At 45.4% G+C, this 20,566-nt stretch overlaps 1 protein-coding gene across 16 annotated transcripts in view; it reads left to right on the top strand.

The window, feature by feature from the left end:
- NCOR2 (nuclear receptor corepressor 2) overlaps positions 1 to 20,566 on the top strand; it is a 355,660-nt gene that overhangs the window by 86,160 nt on the left and 248,934 nt on the right. For all 16 annotated transcript variants that reach the window (XM_028709377.2, XM_028709372.2, XM_028709364.2 and 13 more), the window contains exons 2-3: positions 2,863 to 3,113; positions 20,104 to 20,231. In XM_028709377.2, coding sequence (XP_028565210.2) covers positions 3,009 to 3,113; positions 20,104 to 20,231 — 233 coding nt within the window. In that variant the 5' untranslated portion in view covers positions 2,863 to 3,008. The remainder of the gene's footprint in view (positions 1 to 2,862; positions 3,114 to 20,103; positions 20,232 to 20,566) is intronic.

The following is a 20,566-nucleotide window of genomic DNA, read 5'->3' as shown; positions in this document are numbered from 1 at the left end:
GAAAGCAAAGCATCCTCTGTATCTCACAGTCCCAGCCTCCACTTTAAGGCCAAGAGTTTCAGGAATGCCAAGTTAAGGGCAGGTTTCTCCCTTGCCACCACAAATCATCATCCCCGACATGCAGGCGAGTTTTTTCCAGGCTTTACACTTCAGTGGATTCATGTCTCTGGGATGGAAACTTACTCTAGACAGTTTGGTAATGGCAGTTCTGCCTCCAGGATTGGGTTCATATGGGCAAGACTTTGCCTGGTTAATAGTAGTAGTAGTAGTAGTAGTAATAATAATAATAATAATAATAAAGAAGAAGAAGAAGAAACACTTTCCACATACATATATCTAGGTAATTTGCAAAATGCATTGAAAACACCTTAAAATAGTTAGAAGACAACACAGAAAGAACACCAGATTAATTTAAAAGCAATGCGAAGTGGACATTTGTGGCAGAAACCTGTTCATCCCTCTAGAAAGGCTTGTTGAAACAAAAAAACCTTGGTTGTTTCTGGAAGGAGCAAATAGTGGGTGCCTGTCCTTTCTGGGCAGGAATGGTGTGCCACAGAACGGGCAGTGTCCACACTAAAAGCTGTGTTCTGAACTATTGTTAAGAGGGCTTCTGATACCTTTGCAACTTGAAAGAAAATCTCTTGCCCAGACTACAGTGACTTATAGGGTATATGAGGGATGTTGTGGTCTCTCAGGTAACCTGGTCCTGAGGTGTATAGGGCCTTTTTTGTTAGTACCAATGCTTGAGTATGGCTCAGTGGCGGACTGGCAGCTAGTGCAAGGTGTCCTGTGTTGGGTCTCCACAAGCTACTTAGCCACCACATTCTGCACTGTCTGCACCCCCGAGACCAGCGTCAGGAGCAGCCCCACATAGGGCATGTTGCAGTCACCCAGCCTTGAGGTAGCCAATGTGTGTAGCATCTTGATTTGGCAGTTGTTTTATCCCTCAACCGACATGCATGTAAGCAGGCATGGAACTGCAGCCCCTCTGGTGTCCGTTTTTGTGGTCAAGTGGGGATGCTTTATCAGCGCAGACTGGTTTTGTAGGCTGAGGAGGGGTTGGGCGGGGGAAGAGACCTTCTTCTTCCTCTTTCTCAATGCTTCTGTATGTGCACACGTTCCACTTTCAGTTGAAATCGATGTCTGTGTGGCTTGTTTTTCTCAGCTTCAACAGAGATCAGGAGAAAGTAAAAAGGAAGCAGCCTTGTTTGTGGTGGGGAGGTCTGCCCCTTGGTTCTGCTGCAAGGTTTGCAAAAAGGAAAGCAAAAAACCTTAAATAAAATTGTGCTCTTGAACTAGGCTGTTTGCTTGAAAAGTGGGCTGCAGTTGTGTGCTTCCGAGAAGATGGGCAGCAGCTGAGTGGTAGCAGCTTTCCCATCTGCCCTGCAGGCAGCGGTGGGCAATTTATGCTTTGTATAATTAAGAGTTAATGCCAGGAACCAAGCTTAATGCCTCTTTAAACAGCTGGCAGTCAAGGGCGCGCATGGAGACATTCGTTACTTTTAATAGAAAACCTGACAAAGCGAAGCGCGCGACCATCTTCAAGCAAAATAGGTTGTAAGTGTCCATAAAAAGCCAGCAGGTTGTAAAACTCTGCTTTATTTGTGCATATATCAGGGTGGTCTCCACTTTGGTGCAGGGAAGCAAAAGCAGAGTTTGGACATTTCACATTCCTGCATCTTTATCTGTTCAGTAACAATGGACTGCAAGAGGGCAACCAAAATCAGGGACTGGGAAGGCATCCCCTATGTCAGGGGTCTGCAACCCGCGGTTCCGGAGCCGCATGTGGCTCTTTTACATCTTTGGTGCAGCTCCGGGGCGGATACTAGCGAGGGGAGGAGACGCATTGTGCGCCCCGACACTCCTCACTGTGGCGGGCGCTGTACTGGCTGTGACGTCGCATGGGGGCGGTGCGTGCGTTAGTCACGCACCGTCCCGACGTCACCTTCCCGCCCACTGTCAGATCACGGCTCCGGAGATATATTTGTTTTAAATGTCACAATGGTTTTGCAGCTCCCAGTTGTTGTTTTTTCTTTGGAAACAGGTCCAAGTGGCTCTTTTTGTCTTAAAGGTTGCAGACCCCTGCCCTAGGTGGAAGGGATAAAAGAATTAGTTATTTTCTCTTAACTTTTTAAAATAAAAAAGAGAGATGACTGACAGTGCAATCCTGCGGTGTCTGGGTTTAAAAGAGGATCATACAAATTTCTGGTGGCGGATCAGTCTGCCATTGGCGTCTAATCAAGATGGCAGCTGAACTTCCTGTTGGCTGGGGGGGGGCAGTAGCTGGGGAGAGAGAGCTTGCTGCCTTCAAGCCTTTCTTCAGGGCGGGCTTATCTGGCAAGAGTGTTCTACAAGTAAAGAATTCATTGCCCGTTGGTTTAACATTGTAGTAAAGTTAAATAATATATACCTGGGTAAGATAACAGGTTGGCAAGCGGTGGAGTGACTATCCAGTGATAAGAAGAGCTAGAAGTTGAGGGTGTCTCCTATTCAGTTCTTCTTGGAGTAGACCCGTTGAAGTGGAGGGAACTAAGGTTTCATGTTCATAATGGCTCTGCTCTGATAGAACGTAGCTGGATACAGCCTTTTCTTTGGCTTGAATTCTTCTCAGGTTTGCTTGGGTCAGTTGAAACTAGGAAACTATACCCTTTAGATCAGTGTTTGTGTTGCTTGGCCACAGCTTTTACCGTTTCAGGCAGGAGTCTTTCTGAACTCTGCCTGCGGATTCTGGGAATTGAAACCTGGACCTTATGCATGCAAAACATACACATGGCCACAAAGCTGTGGCCTCTTCCCAAAGTGGTTTTAACTGTGCTCTAACGCTCTCTCTCTCTCTCTCTTCTCCTCTTGTTTACCTTTCAGTCACAGCATGAGTCGTCCAACATGTGCGTAATGAGGAGGAAATCTAGGATTCTTTAGTGCTTCGCATCACAGATTCTGGGAATCTCTCTCTCTCTATATATATATCTACACAAGAAAAAGTGAGAGCCCTCTGGACTTCTTCCACAATGTCTGGATCTACCCAACCTGTGGCGCAGACGTGGCGAGGGAGTGAACCCCGTTATCCTCCTCATGCCATGTCCTACCCGGTAGCCATAAGTCAACAGCATGTGGTGAGTGTGTGGCGCTCTCTCTTCTCCTCTGTTTAATCATCAAGGTGAATTGTATTGGTGGCGAGGGGTTTGGAGCCTGGGTGTGTCTGACAGTTCTGGCCCCAGGTTACAGAGGGCTCTTAGGAGGTTGCCTTTATACCGAGTCAAACCATTGCTCAATGTAACTCAGTAACTCATGTAACTGACTGGCAGCCACTCTACCGTCTATTGGACAGGAATCTTTCCCAGCTCTACTGTTTTTATTATTGTGCTGTGTAAATTATGTTCTTAATGTTGTACACTATCCTGGGATCTTTGGATAAAGGGTGGAATATAAGTTGAATAAGTAATAATAATAATATCTGGAGATGCTGGGGATTGAACTTGGGACCTTCGACATGCAAAGCAGGTGCTCTTCCACAGAGTCACGGCCCATTCCTTGGTCATGACACCCTCCATGCTGCCCCCTTCCTAAGTGTGTATATCTACAGTAGGTCCAGGGGGCAGCTGTCAGTGGGCCTACTTCTTGAGTGTGGGCCCCTCAGTACATACCCAGGCATGCCAACTTGTGGTGCCAGCTGAGCTTGTGAAGTGGGACCCAGTGACTTTTTTGGGAAGAAAAGAGGCGTGCCATGTTCAAGCATCTTCACTTCAATCCAGCTTAACTGGCTTTTCGCAAAGGCTGAGATGACAGTGCTCAACATGTGACCGCGTGTGAAAGTTGTCCTGCAGCTGGCCACCATTTTTATTTTCCAGAAGTCATGTGGAAATGACATTGCATCATCTTATAGATGGGGGGGTGGAGAACCTCAGGCTCTGGAGCCCTGCTGGCCTCTCCATCTGGCTCCTGAAACGCTTCCTAGGGCTTATCCTTTACTGATCCTGCCTCGCATCCTATATGCATCGCATCCTGGCTGGAAAGTAGCCCTTGAATGCTAATAATGTCTGAATTCGTGCTTTTCTGCCTAGAGGATTGAGAGAGGTGTGTGCGTGTAGGAACTAGCCTACTGTACAAATGTAAACTTTTATTTTGTAGCTGCACCCACTTTTGCTTCTGGCTCTACCCACCGCTCTCCCCTGATATATGGTAATTCCCACTGGATTTATGAGAAATAAAAACAGTAGGCACCAGCTCCCTAGAAGAATGCACCCGCCACTGATGCTGTTAGCGTCTCCTCCTGTTTTCAACCCTTCCTTTCCCGACCGCTGCAAAAATAGCTGAAATGCCCCTTTACTACCTGCGGTCAGAGAAGTGGGGAAAACAGAGTATTTTTTATGGTCAGCCCTGAGCACCCATTGAAAACAGCGAGCTTAAACTGGTTGCAACCAAACTTGTTCCACTGGTTGTGATTTGCTTTACCTGGATCAACACCATTTTGTTTTCTCCAAGAAAATCCAATCTGCAGATTAACTTAATGTCTTCAAATGAACCCTTCCTCAGCCAGCGCAGTTCACCCTTTAGCTTCCTTCTGAACAGGGGAGAACCAGTCCAAAATGACTGTGCCTGCCCGGAGGTGGCTGAAGAAGAGGCTCACCCCAACCTTCTGGCAATAGCCTTTGGATTGGCAAAGATGGTTGCTGCAGATTAAACTCAGGTCTGCAGGTGTGTTGTATTTTTAAATAGCACATCTATCACAATTTTGCACTAGCATATCAGAAATTCATAAAGAGGAGAAGCTGGATCCTGTGATTTACGTAAAGCACACAAGTTGAGAAGACACCCCCCCCCCCCATTGTTGCTTGAGAGGTTTTATTGCCCTTTCAAACATGTCTTCTCCATCACTAGGTCTAGAAACATATATTTTTACTTGTTTTTGTTTTTATAAAGTCTGAATTCTATGCTCAACGCCACCTTGGACCGCATCTCCTTCTCTTCTCTGAATGTGTGACATAGTTCTGACCCCAGCCACGACTCTTTTTTTTACCTAGTTTCTGCACAGAAGGGAGGAAAAGGTGGCCACTCTCACCACTCTTGAGCCAAGTGTCATAGGCCCTGTGGCACCGGGGGGGGGGGGGGGCGAATTGCAGGATCAGAGGATGAGGACCCCGAGGTTGTGGGTGGGAAAAGTTCAGGTCACTGGAGGCCATTCTTGTTGCTGGTGTTATAAACAGTTGGGAGTTAGAAACTTTCCCCAATCTACTGTTGGTTATTTGTTTGTTTGTTATTTATGACCTTCCACGCTGTTGGGCTAGACTATGGGGAGAGGTGGGGCAAGGACTCTAGGTTTGTGGATTTTAGTGAAGGGCCCCCTACCCCCCCTCTAAGCACTGTTCACATTTGTTCTTTGTAGTGGCAGTAACCGTGGAAATCAGCATGCCCCCCCCTAAGCAGGAGCTGTGTCTTGATTTAGCCGCTACCTGAAAGAGATTAACACATACACTCCCCCCCCCCCCCCAGCAACCCGCAGCTTTGCAGATTGATGACAAGGACAAGGTCATTGGAACAATGAAGATGCTGTTGTCTCTCAAGCCTGTTGTTGCATCCATGCAGATAAGAGCCAAATGAGTAATTCAACCTGGTTTACACTGCTGACCCTTATCTGAAACAACATATTTGATTACAAAGGAGTGCCAGATCCCTTATTTTGTCTTGAATCTGCAACTCTTGTTTGAAAAAAGCTGTGAGTTAGGGCGACCTGCTTGATCAATAGCCTCCTTTTTATCTTCTTAGAGAAATTTAAATGCAGAGAATTCTCTGTTTTTTGGTAGGGTTCCTGTAGCTATTAGCTGCGTAAGACAGGGCTAAGGAACCCTTTCCAGACCAAGAACACATTTTGGGGGCCATATGCTGGTGATGGGTGGGGCCAGAAGAAAAAGAGGGTGCAACAACAGATGCACAATTTACGTTTATACTGTAGCTCAGTTTCTGCACATATTCACACATCCCTCTCTAATGACATAAAACAGCCAGTGGCCCATCTATCTAGTCCAATATTCTGTTCTCATCGAGGCCAACCAGGTTTCTGCGGAAAACCAGCAAGTAGGACATGAGCACAAGAACACTCTCCCCACCGTCATCGTTAGTAGCCATTGATAGCTGTCTCTCCATGAGTTTGTCTAATTCTCTTCTAAAGCCTTCCAGGTTGGTGGCCATCATTGGCTCTTGGGAGCGAATTCCAGTGTTTCTTGCATGAAGAAGTATTTTATTTCTCAATCCCTAATCCAGGAAGGCAAGAGCTTGAGGACACATTTCAGCCAGGCAAAAACAATCAGGCAAAAACATTGCTGGTGGCAATCACTTTTGGAATGCTGGTGAGATGTAGCCTGTTGTAGCTGCTTGATAACAAGCGCTGAGCAATATTTAATAATAATATTATTAACAGATCAGTAAACAGACATGGATAGTTATCCTTGCAAGTTGTGGCTCTTTCCTGGAACTTGCTTTCCGCAAAGGCCGAGCAAAACCCTTGAATGTTTTTGGAAGCAATGTGGGAGTTTTAGTTGGACCAGCCAGCTTATGGTGATGGTCTGGGTTCGGGCTCTGGAGTGACCCTCTGGAGTGACCCTCAGCTGGCAAGCAGGGCCAAAGATTCTAGAAGCTCAACTTGCTCAGAGTAGCGAATTGCACGGACTGAGAAACTGGGCCAGAATCAGACGATTTATAGTTACAGGTGGGACTCCATTGGCTGATGAGGGTCACTTGATCGCCACTAGTACTGCCATTTGGACAAAGAGTTGGCAAGCCACCATGGCAGTGCAGAGACAAGAGGTGTCTGTTCCTGCCACTAGATTTTCTAGTTCCTTAGGAACATAGTTTGTTGCCTTATGCCATGTCAGACCATTGCTCCATCTTGCTCAGCTGTTTTAATGTCTATTTCCTTGTGATGATACTATAGTCTTTGGCTCTTTGTAGCATACAGGTACGCACTGGTGTGCTGCAGCTCCATTTACTCTGTGCTGCTATAAATGATTCACAGAGAGCAATGTTGGCTTTGTACCTATTTGTTTGTGGCGGATCCTGTTGCTCGGCTGCTGCAGTACTGAACTTTTCCATTGCAAATGGCTTTCCCACTGATTAGGAAGAAGCAGGGAAATTGAACAGCTGCAGGTGGTCTTATTTGGCAAACACATTTACTGCTGCACTTTCAGTGCTTCCCCCAGGGGACTAGAATTCAGTGGTCTGGGGCATCCTTTTGCATGCTGAAGGTCTTATAGTTCAATCCCTGGCCTCTCTAGTTGAAGAAAAGTCAAGAACCAGGTAACAGGGAATGGGAAAGACCCCCCCCCCCGCATGCTGCCACAATTTGCAAATTACAAATTAAGGAAGGTGGATTTATTTATTGTTTATTACTTGTTTATTGACAGGTATCAGGCATTGGGGACCTGCTGATGGTCTTAATCTCCAAAATTGTGCAACCTTAGAATATACATATATAGTGCCTTTGTTTGGGTGGACAGTATTAGGATCAAAATATCTGAAAGTTCCAACAACTCTTGGAACAATTAAGTCAGTTAAAAAGATATGGGATATATTGGCTAATAAAAATAAATTTGATCCATTTTCACATGCTTAAATTACTCTCTGGAGGAAATCCTACTTTAATAATTGGGAAAAAGATGGTAATATGGGAAAACTGAATGGTAACAGGTGTATTGACCTAGGACCAACTGATAGATGAGGAAGACAAATTTTATACATATAGTGCTCTAGGGCAGAGCTTTCCAGACTTTTCATGTTGGTGACACTCCTTGTAGATATGCATCACAGGGTGCATTTGATTTAAATTTTACAAACTCCGCTAACCCGGAAGAGTTACCTTGGGTTGAGAACTTTGCCCCAGGATGAGAATAGAAATTGCGTGCTAGCAGCGCGGTGGCAGCTGGAGGCCCCTTTAACGAAAGTGCGCCCCAGGTTAAGAACAGTTTCGAGTTAAGAACGGACCTCCGGAATGAATTAAGTTTGTAACCCGAGGGACCACTGTATATTTTTAAATCTGGAGATGCTGGGTTTTGAACCAGGGACCTCCTGTGTGCACAGTCTGGGAGGCCACCATTTAGCTATCTTCTCCTGCATCCTGACACACAGGTTGTTATCTCTAGGTTGACACACAGGCTTTTATGCTGGACAATGCGGTGAACATGATAACACTCCTGAGAGCTAGAAAAATACTAAAATAGGTACTATCCCACTTTTCTTTCCTGTTCTTCCCCATTCTCTTTTTTTCCAGAAAAGGCAATTTAATTATTGTATTCAAATGAGTCCAGCCCACCTGAGGTTGTTTAGGGCAGAAGGATTTCCCAGAAATCTCTCTTTGAATGTGGCAAAGAATGGAAGAGAACCCCTTCTTTTTTAAAAATACCAATTTTAAAAACTGAGTAAAAATGATTCTAGATTCAGGTAGGTAGCCATGTTGGTCTGACACAGTTGAAAGGGTATCTGAAGAAGTGTGCATGCACACGAAAGCTTATATCCAGAACAAACTTAGTTGGTCTCTAAGGTGCTACTGGACATTTTTTTAATTTTTTAATTTATTTTGACTGAGTAATATGAGTTTTAAAAAATGAAAAGCAGGGACAAGCCTTGGTGATTTTGTGTAGTTGTCTGCCTCTGGCTTGCTCCCAGAAATGTCTTCCACACCAGGAAAGTAAAAATTGGCCTGACCCTCATTAGTGATGTATGTAAGGTTTGATTTAGGGACGCGGTTAAACCACAGAGCCTAGGACTTGCCGATCAGAAGGTCGGCGGTTCGAATCCCCGCAATGGGGTGAGCTCCCGTTGCTCGGTCCCAGCTCCTGCTAACCTAGCAGTTCGAAAACACGTCAAAGTGCAAGTAGATAAATAGGTACTGCTCCAGCGGGAAGGTAAACGGCGTTTCCATGCTTAATGGTTTTGCCAGAAGCTGTACGCCGGCTCCCTCAGCCAGTAAAGAGAGATGAGCGCCGCAACCCCAGAGTCGGTCACGACTGGACCTAATGGTCAGGGGTCCCTTTACCTTTACCTAAGGTTTGATTTAGAAGGATTCCAGGTGTTGCACATTTTCAGTGTAGCTGTGTGGATTCCTATTTGAATAATTCTTGTTTCTTTAATGATACACTGATTCCTTTGCCAAGCTGGAGCCCTCCAGTTGTTTTGGCTAAATAAGTAATAATAACTCCCATCAGAATTTTCTTTAGATCAAAATGTGTCTTTCAGACATGTTTACACTACTGTGCATTTTGTGTAGCCTATTACGACAGAGTTCCAGGTGCTAATCTGTTGAATTATAATATGTGTGGAGATTACCGTGCATATGTCAAAGATGTGGTTGTCATGGAAGGAGAAGAGCAGTGTGTGCAATGAGCTTTGGAAGCATAGTGCATATGTTTTGTTTATACGGTACTCCAGATGTCTTTGGAGCCTCTGTTGACCATCCTTGACCTGCACATGAAAGTTCAATGGTCAGTCATTGGTCAGTTCTCCTCTCCTGCACATTCCTCTATCAGTCACATGCAATGAGCTTTACACCCACCCACACCCAGGTTTTTTCTGTGAGTGTAAGAAGAGGCCTGCAAGGGCAGGGCAGAGTTCCCCCCAGTCCAGCAACCAGCTGCCTAAAGTGGGTTGGCTGCCTCCGGGAACACAGGAAGCTGCCTTATACTGACTCAGAACGTTGGTCCACTGACTGGCAGCAGCTCTCCATATTCCTAGCCTTACATGGAGATGCCAGGGATAGAGACTGGGACCTCCTGCTTGCAGTGCAGATGCTCTCCCACTGAGCTACATCTCTTCGCAGCTATGGAAGTCTACAAGCTGGTTGTACAGGAAGGAGAGCCCTCCAGTTGCCCCCCAGCAACTGATTTTCAGATACAGTCGTACCTTGGAAGTCGAACGGAATCCATTCTGGAAGTTTGTTCAACTTTCAAATGTTTGGAAACCAAGGTGCGGCTTCCAATTGGCTGCAGGAAGCTCCTGCAGCCAATCGGAAGACATGGAAGTTCCGTTCCATTTGCAAACCGGAACACTCACTTCTGGGTTTGCAGCATTCGGAAGTCAAAATGTTTGACCTGCAAGGCGTTTGGGATCCAAGGTACAACTGTGCATAATGCTTTTGTGCATGGAGTTTCCATTATGTTTTCTGGCAGCTGATAGACCTATCTTCCATACATTTGTCTAATCTCTCTCTAAACTAATGAGCACCACCACATATTTTGGCAGTAGCCTCAAACCTCTGGAAAAAACCACTGTGTGGCCAGTTCTTGCGCAAACGGGCCCGTCTGTTTTGAAATACAGTGCTGCTATCTTAGAGGTCTCCATGCATTAGTGCTGGAGCCATTGTCCTCCGTTGATAAATTTCAAGATGTCAAACCCTTGGGAATACTTGAGTCCCTTCACAAACTCCCTTAAATGTATTGTGCTGACCTGTAGCTGTAGCACATGAAATGCTGCGCTTAGACCAGGGACACCCAAGTTAAATTCCCTGCCTGACTGTGAAGGTTACTGACCGGTCCTGGACCTCACAGTGATCTCAGGAGATTGAAATGAGAGAGTTTCCTACATTTGTTTAAGCATTCACAGTCAGCCTTTTAGGACCACGTTAGATGCATAGGCATTTCAGACTGGTATACGTAACAGAAATCAGCTCTGATCACATGAGCCAGCTTTACTTTTTGGGAAAGGCAGCACTGAAAAAATAAGTCTTTAAGACAGCCTACTCAAACTAGGCGCCTTCCAATTGTTTTGAACTACAACTCCCATCAGCCCTAGCTAGCCTAGCCATGCTGGTGAGGCTGGTGTGAGTTGAAGTCCAAACTCCTGGAGAGTGCTAGTTTGGCAAAGACTGCTTGAAAGACTGTAATGTAAGGGCCAAGCTCCTTTCAGAAGGGACTTCCCCAACCATACAGCTCTTGCATGTTTTGGAGGAAAGGCTGGATGCAAATGTGGCTTGTCGTGATGACCGTAGGAGCAAATTCACCAAAACTGGGAATACAACAGTTAAGGGGAAGCTTGGTGTGATCACCACCAAGGCCTGGCCTGGAGAAAGTGGTGGAGGAAAGCTCTTTCTCTCTTATAGCCCTAAAACTTGGGGACATCCAAGGAAGGTGAATATTGGAAGACTCAGGACAGACAAAAGGAAGTACTGCTTCACACAACTCATTGTTAAACTAGGGGAGTTGTTCCCACAAGATGGCTGCCAACCTGGATGGCTTTCAAAGAGGATTAGACAAATTCTTGGAGGATCATGTTGTTGATGGTTATGAGCCACACTGTTCTTCCTTCGCTGTCAATGGCAACATGCCTCTGGATTACAGATGCTGGGAATCACCAGTGGGGAAGGTGCTGTTGTGCTCAGGTCCTCTTTGTAGGCTTCCCACCGAGGCATCAGGTTGGCCACTGTCAGAACAGAAAGTTGGACTAGATGGGCCATTGGCCTGATCCAGCAGGCTCTCTGTCTGTTCTGATGAGACAGAAGAACCCAGTTTGACTACCACAAAGGACTGGCTGCTGTTGCACGGAACAAGCCTGAAGCTTAAGGGTTCACAATGGGGACCTGCCTGTGTGCTGTGACCCGAACCAGCCTTTTCCAACCTGTTTTGTTCCTGATGTTTTGGACTACAACTCTCTTCGGTCTCAGCCAGCTTTACCAGTATTTAGGAAAGATGGGTGTTGTAGCCTGAAACGTGGATGGCAACAGGTTGGCTGGTCTGAATAGTCCATTTAACATCATTGAAGTGAAGGAGGCAGGAGGTCTGCCTGAGGTGTGGATGAGAGACTCCCAGGCTGCCCCCAAACTCCTTGAAATGAAGTCAGGAAACAAGTGTAATGCTGCAACTACCGTATTTTTTGCTCTATAAGACTCACTTTTTCCCTCCTAAAAAGTAAGGGGAAATGTGTGTGCGTCTTATGGAGCGAATGCAGGCTGCGCAGCTATCCCAGAAGCCAGAACAGCAAGAGGGATCGCTGCTTTCGCTGTGCAGAGATCCCTCTTGCTGTTCTGGCTTCTGAGATTCAGAATATTTTTTTTCTTGTTTTCCTCCTCCAAAAACTAGGTGCGTCTTGTGGTCTGGTGTGTCTTATAGAGCGAAAAATACGGTAATAATTATGTGGGGCACAAAGGAAGTTCTGGCAGACAAGTTTACATCTATGTTGTTGCAGTTGCTGTGGTTTTATTCTAAAGATGGCAGTTGCTTTTTGGGAAGTTGGTCTTCTTGCCAGAACTCAGAGAGTTGGGACTTTCCTTAATTTCTTCATCTTTTTAGTGCTGCTTTTCCTTTATTGATTTTTTTAAAACCAAAGAACCATGAGCCTTGATCTTGCTCAGTCTCCTGCCTTTGCTGTCCCATGCAGGACACCCAGGCAGGACTCCATGTGGCTTCCTGCAAGAGTAGACTTATCTCTCCCTGAAGAAAATAGTGCTTGAAGGGTATTACTTTCCCCCCTTTATTTTTAGGGTGCGCAGGTTTTCAGTGAGTAGGGGTAAGCAGAAATGGTTGGGAGAGGGAAGTGAGTCAGTTGAGATTTTAATGCTAGCCACCAAGTCAGGGAAAAGATGAGTTATTCAAGTTTGCTGTGGAGGTTTGGCATGGGTGCTACTTATTGGTTGACACCCATATCACAAAGAGACCTGTGCTAAATTTGTGGAAATACCATACTTTTCCATCTATAAGGTGCCTCCATGTATAAGGACCCCCCCCCCCCCAATTTATGGGACTCAGTTTTAAGAAAATGAGGGGAGATGGCCCAAAGCTGTTGAGCTTCTCCCCCCAATGCAGCTGCGGGCAGGAGACACTCCCTAGATCGTTTCCTGCATCAGGGGAAGTTGCGCTCCCACCAACCAACTGGCTGGCAGGCGTGCTGCTGCCCCCCCCCCCCCGCCACTACCCGTGTATTGGACGACCCCAGTTTTTTGACAAGGTGTTTCAGTCAATATGGTAGTTTTGCCCTTTATTCATTTTTTAATTTATTAACGTGAATAAAAAGGGACCCGTTGTCACTTACAGCTCCCAGTTCTTGTCATTTTTATTATTAATATTTCTTGGTCATTTTACTCACAGAAATGATTCAAAGTGATTTACAACCACAGACACTAAAGCCATGGAAAGGTATCCTCAGTTACCTACAGCTCATCCTAGACAAGGATGCTTCTCTTTTACAGGGACCTGTGTTTGCCTTGATACAGTCCTGCTCCCCATCCCCAACCTAAAACAGCTATTTAACTAGCAGGTCACATTAGCAGATCCAGATGCCAACTTTGTTCCCCATGTCATGGCAACGCTTTTATGGGACCTAATAATGTCATCTACATCATCAGAGGTTCATTTACCTGCTCATTTTCTGAAAGTGCTGACAGTGACCTTCTGTATTCTACATAGAAGAAACAGTCCAGTCTCAGTGCAAGACAATAATTGGATGCAAAATTGGTATCAGAAATGGCAATATTGAAAAACAAGTTGGGGAACAGTTCAGCTTCTCAGGCCCTCAGCAACTGACCTTGCAGTGGCCAAAGTAGCAGAGAGGAGCTTCAAAGAGAGACTTGAAAACTGCTGAATGATAATTAATCAGGAGGTTCAAATGCTATCCCTTGCGGATTGAATCAGCACAATGGATTTTCATCACATTACATATGCTAATGGCTTACCAGTACTGGTTGTGTTATTAGCATGGTGTATTCATGAATGGTCACTGTTAAAAATGTAATTATCACTATTTGTGCTTTTCTCTGTCCCTTTTTCTCCTGACCTTACTGTTTACAATCCCTCTCCCGGCAGCATGTGTTTCATTTATTTATTTAGAAAAAATACAACTGCTTAATTTTTATTTATATATAAATAAATAATTTTAAATAATTATCTTTAAACAGATCTATATGATTTACACTTAAATACTTAGCCTTCCTTTCAGTCTTTAATCCAGACACATCTTGTAATTTATTTTTACTTGCATCATTCATATTTTTAACCAAGATTTTGATTTTATCTTTATTAATCTTAAGGCCTGCTACCTTGCCAAATTTGTTTCTCTCTTGTAATACTTTCAGGATTGACTCAATTGGTTCTTCTACAGATACCACCATGTCGTCTTTCTCCTCCTTTTGGCCGGACTCAGCATGGCCCTCTGCTCTGCTACAAACAAGATTTTATTGTGGTGGTGTTAGGCTAAGCAACAAGGAAAAGGCAAGCCAGGCTGGCACACTGGTGGTTCAGTTCCAGCTGGGAGCTTCCCATGAAGACAGAAATGTCAGGAAATATCAAAGCTGAGCTTTTGGGGCTGTCAAGTAATAATATATATTTTACAGTTACTTGGTGGAAAGAAAGCAAGAGAGAGACAGAGAAGGGCGGGGGAGACAAAAGAAAAGTATTTTAAAGATTTCTCCTTCTTGGGATGCCAGGAAAATTAGTCATTTTAATCCCCAGCCTCCCATTCATAGAATGCTTCCCTGCTCCAAATGCCAAAAGTGGATGAAAGATGGTGGCTTCTCCCAGCAGCTGCACTTGCTCATTGCTCTTGGAAATGCTGGAGCTCCACGGCAGAGCCACTGCTTTGCATGCAGAAGGTCTGGATAGGGTTGGGAGAGACCACTGCTTGATACCCTGAGCTCCGTGGAGTCAGGATAAGGCAGCCTCCTAAGTTCCCATGAAGAGGTGTGGTAAGGGAAGCTTGGGGTCTTGTATAAGCAACCTGAAGAATTGTTTTCGGGTGGCAAGATTTGTTTAGATGTGGGCAGAGAAGCGGAGGGCATTTTGAAAGGTTCCCACAAGATCATTCAGCGTGCCTGAGAACAGGGCTCTGCTCTCCCCTGCTGTTGGGCCCTCTAGATGCTGCTGGACTCCCATCGTCCTGGACACATTGGCCATGCTGGCTGAGGCAGATGGTCTTCCTAGTCTAAACAGAGGGGTCAAAGTTGAGGGAGGCTATTCTAAGCGGCAACCACATCAGTTACAGTTTGTGTCTGTAGGGCCAAAGGGTCTTTGTTCTTGCCTTAATTCAAAACATGGTGCTTGTTTGTATTAAGTACCCGTTCAGATGGCATGATTTGCTTGCAGAAAGTTTACTTGGAGATTAGACTATGTCCAGTCTTTATTGAGCTTTTATTTAGAATTTTTTTGCGGAGAGGTTTATACTACTATGAGCATTCATCCTGATTCACTTTCAAATTTTCACATCTTTTCTGCTGTCTGTCTGTTCATCCCACAACTTGCAGTGCATTTCCCTGTCACTTTTCTAACCATGTATTATTATTTTTTTAAGTGGGTTTATCATGCTAGCACAATGGAATTCCTCCTGCAAAGTACAGGTGACCTAAGGTGCTAGCATGGCTCAGTTGGTAGAGCATGAGACTCTTAATCTCAGGGTTGTGGGTTTGAGCCCCATGTTGCATTGCAGGGGGTTGGACTAGATGACCCTGGGGGTCCCTTCCAACTCTACAATTCAATGATCAAAGTTACTGACCAGGGATACAGGTCTTCCCTCCGCCCCGCCCCCCCGAAATTGGCTTGAGGGAGTTGAGAGAACAGCATGCAGGGAGAGGAGAGGGGGGTAAGCTGAAACGTTTGTGCAGTTGGAACATGGGTAATGGCACAGCATAGAATTCCACCCCAGGACTGTGACTTAGAAAACTACGGAATGGTTTCTGTTTGGTGCCTTTTGGGTGCAGGCTGCTATGAAGTGGAGCAGTTCGGAATGTCTGGTGTGCAAGTGTGCACAGCTCATGTTCAGAGCAGGAGCTCAGCGTGACCAAGAAAAGGAAGACTTTTGCTGTCCATGCAAAAAGATTTAAGCATCTGATAACCTAGACCCAGGCTGTGGTTTGTGGCTAATAACGCTTGTCTTTTGTCTGCTCTTTCCATCTGCTTGATAGATGTTCCGTTTTCACTTCTTACAAAATGTGAAATGTTTAATGCACACCCCAGAGGGCTTCATCTGTACCATTGCTATTGCCTCATACTTTATATTTTTATTTCTTTTTGACAGCACCTTTGGGGGGGGGCTTGCAAAAGAAAGAATCAGAGTTGGAAGGGACCCAAGTGTCTCCCAGTCCAACCCCCCAGCAATGCAGGAATCTCAACTAAAGCATCCATGACAGATGGCCATCCAACCATCTGCCTAATTCTGGTTCTGTAAACACCTGAATTGTATGAACCCTGCTCTGAGACCTTGGCTTGCATTCAGCTAAGTAATAATCAGGGACGCGGGTGGCGCTGTGGGTTAAACCACAGAGCCTAGGACTTGCCGATCAGAAGGTCGGCGGTTCGAATCCCCGCGACGGGGTGAGCTCCCGTTGCTCCGTCCCTGCTCCTGCCCACCTAGCAGTTTGAAAGCACATCAAACGCAAGTAGATAAATAGGTACCGCTCTGGCTGAAAGGTAAATGGCGTTTCCGTGCGCTGTTCTGGTTCACCAGAAGCAGCTTAGTCATGCTGGCTACATGACCCGGAAGCTGTACACCGGCTTCCTCGGCCAATAAAGCGACTTGAGTGCTGCAACCCCAGAGTCAGTCCCGACTGGACCTAATGGTCAGGGGTCTCTTTACCTTTAAGTAATAAATAAGAGTAGTTCTGCTGAAATAAAAGTTTTCTAAGTCCACAGTCCTGGGGTGGAATTCTTGGTGGTAAAGCATCTGCTTTGCATGCAGGAAGTCCAGTGTTCAGTCCCCAGCATCTCCGGGTAGGACTGGGAGAGAGTCCAGTCAAGTTCTGGAGGGCACTAAGTTGGCAAAGGCTAATTTAAAAGGATGTGGTAGAGGGTAGTCCAGGGGTCCTTTACCTTTCAGACCTATAAACAGGTTTGTGTATGATGAATCTTGGTTCCACAATACGCTTGGCTGTATGTGTGAGGAGGGGGTGTGGGGGTGGGTGTAAAAAGATTTTTAAGAAAAGCTGCCCCCAAATCCACAACATCAGGATTCCCCCCCCCCCCCTTTTCAGGTTCTTTTAAGGGATTTTTAAGAGAGATTTTAAAATCCCCCTGTGGCTCGGCTAAAATACTGACTTACCTTCCTCATGGATTTTTGCATGGTGACTCCGTTATGGCTGCCAGGTCTTCCATTTTTTAATGAAATTGCTCTTGGTATCATGTGGCTTTGGCCTAGGTTCTAAATAATTTGCTCTTTGTTCTTTGCACAGCATCTCCCCTCCCTTTCCTGTTGGCTAATAAGGAACAGCTGAGGTATCAAGGTGTTTAATAGGTGTGGCAGAGAGCTTTTCAGTTAATTAAACTGAGGGAGCCCTCGCCTTTTTGGAGGGGTCTAGGAATGAGATAGATGTGCCTTTTAATAAAATAGCACCTCCATCCTGCCCTCTCTGAAACAAATATTCCCCTTCTGAGAGTGTTTGAAGAGACATCCTTGAGATAATGGCAAATGGCTCAGGTCAGAGCTTTTTCAAATGATCTTCCTTCAGGAAACTCTTTGATGTATGGCCCAAGGAACCCTTTTGAGTTGTGAAGCAGAGCCAGTTGTTGGCCCTGGACTGGTAGACCAGGGTTCAAATCCCCACTCAACTGTGAAGCTCACTTGAGTGCCCTTGGATTGGTCTACCTCACAGGGTTGTTGTGTGGGTGTATTATAAGAATTTAAGGTCTCAAATATATAAATTAAATGTACAAGGCAAACACGTACATAAATACATAAACCACATGTCTGAAACAGCACATGAAGACAGCCCTGAAACCATTTTGACTCTCCCAAACTGACCAAATGTTTCTCTGCAAGGAGGGAGGAAATGGAAAAACCTCCCCATTGTCTCTGTGATCACAAATCCTGCCTTAAGGCCACATTGAAGATGTGAATAGGGTGAGCCTGTGACCTGGCTGAGGAATGAAGAGTTTATCATTACAAAAGAATGGCCAGCCTGGCCCTGTGATCCAATCAGTGACCATTGACAGGTTTTCTGCCAGACAGGTTTTTGCTGCAAACCACCTCTTTCTGTGATGTATTTATGATGTATAGGGGGGGGGGGGTCCTGGGCTACACCCCTTCTGTCATGTATGTATGATGTTTCTGGGGTTGGTCTGGAATTTGAGGGTGGGCAGTTTGAAAAGTCTACCTAAGGGCAGGCACACCTTTATTCTGGGTTCCTCCTCCCTCCTGCGTGTGGGGAGTGAGGACCCTGTTGCAACAGTTTAATAAAGATCAGGCTTACTATCTGTTTTGCTTCTCAGTATTCTCTGGTTGGCCTCTGTTGTTTTCTCCTACCGATAGGGAACCCACTTAAGGACTCTATATGGGCTCTTGGATACCCCATAAGGGGAAAAAGGGCAGATTTTGTTTACAACAGGTGAAATGGGGAAGGGAGAGCCATCTTGAGTTTCTTGAAGGAAAGGCAGGATAGTGATAGTCTGGCGACGGGGTGGGGAAGTGTGTGCATGTGTGCAGAATGGTACCGAAAAGCGAAAGGAAGGTGGTACTGAAGTGTAGGTCTTGATCAAATAACAGAACAATAAAATGTCTGGCCATTTTGATTGTTGACAACCTTTCTTAGGGGCACAAGACACAGGTTCTGCTATCAAGACACTGTATCTCGGACTATTAAGACTTGTTTTTAATACCACTTTGAGACTTTGCTTCTTCTTTTACAATGGTCCATCTAGCTCAATATTGTCTGCACTGACTGGCAGCAGCCCTCCAGGCTTTCTGACAAGGTTCTCCTCAGTGGTAATCCTCTGCAGGAAGCCAAGGCCAGGGCTCAGTGGTAGGGCGTCTGCTTTGCTTGCAGATGGTGCCAGGTTCAACACCCCACCCCACCAGGTAGGGATGAGAGAGACCCTTTTGTGAAATGGTGGGGTGCCGCTTCCAGTCATTGTGGACAGTGCTGAGCTGGACAGCCAGCTTTGTGTGAGGCTGTTTAATACATTCCTAACATCTGAAGAAATTGATCGCTATGGTCAGGTCTCTGCATGGTCTCTTGGTCTCTGATTCAGAACTAAACTTTCTGGGAATGTCAGCTTTTATTGTTGTTATTGTTATAAGAATTTTAAGGTCTCTCTCATATATGTTCATAACTGTATATAAACCATATATATATTCATAACTATATATAAACCACATGTCTGAAACCCCATAGAAAAGGTCCTGAACAAATTGACCTCAAATATTTCTCTGCAAGGTCAAAGTGGGAAACCTCCCCATTGTCTCTTTCCTCACAAATCCTGTCTTAAGGGCACATTCAAGATATGAACAGGGTGTGACCTAGATTCAGGAATTAAGTAGTTATAATAACAAAAGAGTGGCCAAAACCCAGATAATGCAATCAGGTAACTTGCCACACATAAGATAAACAACACATTCAGATTTCTGTTGTAGACTGCCTCTTTTGTGATGTAGGAATGATGTTTCTGGGGGTGGTCTTGGACTCCAGGGCGGGCAATTTAAAATGTCTTTATAAGGGCGGGCACACCTTTGTTTAGGGTCATCCTCCTTTTCTGCGTGTGAGGGGAGCACCCTGTTGCAACAGTTAATAAAGATCAGACTTACTGTCTGCTTTGCTTCTCAATATTCTCTAGTTGGTTTCTGTTATTTTCCCCTACCTATAGAGAACCTACAAAAGGACTCTATATGGGCTCTTGGGTACCCAATAAGGGAACAGGAGCACTTTCTTTCTTACATCATAAGATTATCTCCCCCCCCACCACCAATCTTCCTTTTATTGGTTAAAGAAGGGTGAAAGCAAACATGTTTCTGGTTTTTAGAGGCTGCAGAGGTAAGTTTGAAAAGTTCATGTGTGATACCTGTCAAAAATGAGTGGTGGCATAATAAAAATAGATTTTTTTGTGGTTTCCAGAGGGGCTTTGGTTTGCTTCACAGCTTCTTGCTCACCCCTGCCCCCCCCCCCCACGACTGGCAAAACAATGATGCAAAATACCCCAAACAGAATAAATCATAGAAATTATAGAAATTGTTAGATGTAAGCTTGCATAGTGTATGCGGGTCACAAAATGCATATTCCCTTGCTACAGAATCTTTTGAGGGTGTGCTTTTAGTGTGGAGGGCACACAGTCCTATTGTGGGGAAGATTGAGAGTGTGTAATAGGCAGCTGCAACCTATGTGAAAGCCTCTGCAAATCCTGTCTCTTTTCTCCCCCCTCCCTTTTTGCTCAGGATGTGGGACTCTTGGAGTATCAGCACCATTCCAGGGACTACCCTTCTCACCTTCCCCCTGGGTCTATCTTGCAGCCGCAGCGGAGGAGGCCCTCCTTACTCTCGGAGTTCCAGCCAGGGAATGAAAGGTAAGGGGAATGCAAGGAGCGGTTGCGTGTGTAGCAAGGCTATGCGCAGAGTGCTTTGTGCACCACTATAAGTGGGTCTGCAGGGAAAGGTTGCAAAAATCTTGAAATACAAATTTTTGTGTTTAAACAACCACCACCATCCAAGGGTTAATGCAGAAGTGGCACGAAATGGACCCAAAAATGAACAAACCCCAAATGGACAGAAAAATAAACTGATCTGTTCATCCAGTACCTTGAAGGGTACACAGAACATGGGAACCAGCTCAGAAACCAGCATGTCCTCCTTTTGGAGGTTTCTGGAGAATGGTATGAGGGTTGGCAAGGGATGCTTTCAA

Source organism: Podarcis muralis, chromosome 16 (assembly GCF_964188315.1).
Source record: "Podarcis muralis chromosome 16, rPodMur119.hap1.1, whole genome shotgun sequence".
Lineage (NCBI taxonomy): Eukaryota > Metazoa > Chordata > Lepidosauria > Squamata > Lacertidae > Podarcis > Podarcis muralis.
The sequence above is the reverse complement of the archived record's forward strand: the minus strand, read 5'-3'. Positions and strand labels throughout refer to the sequence as shown.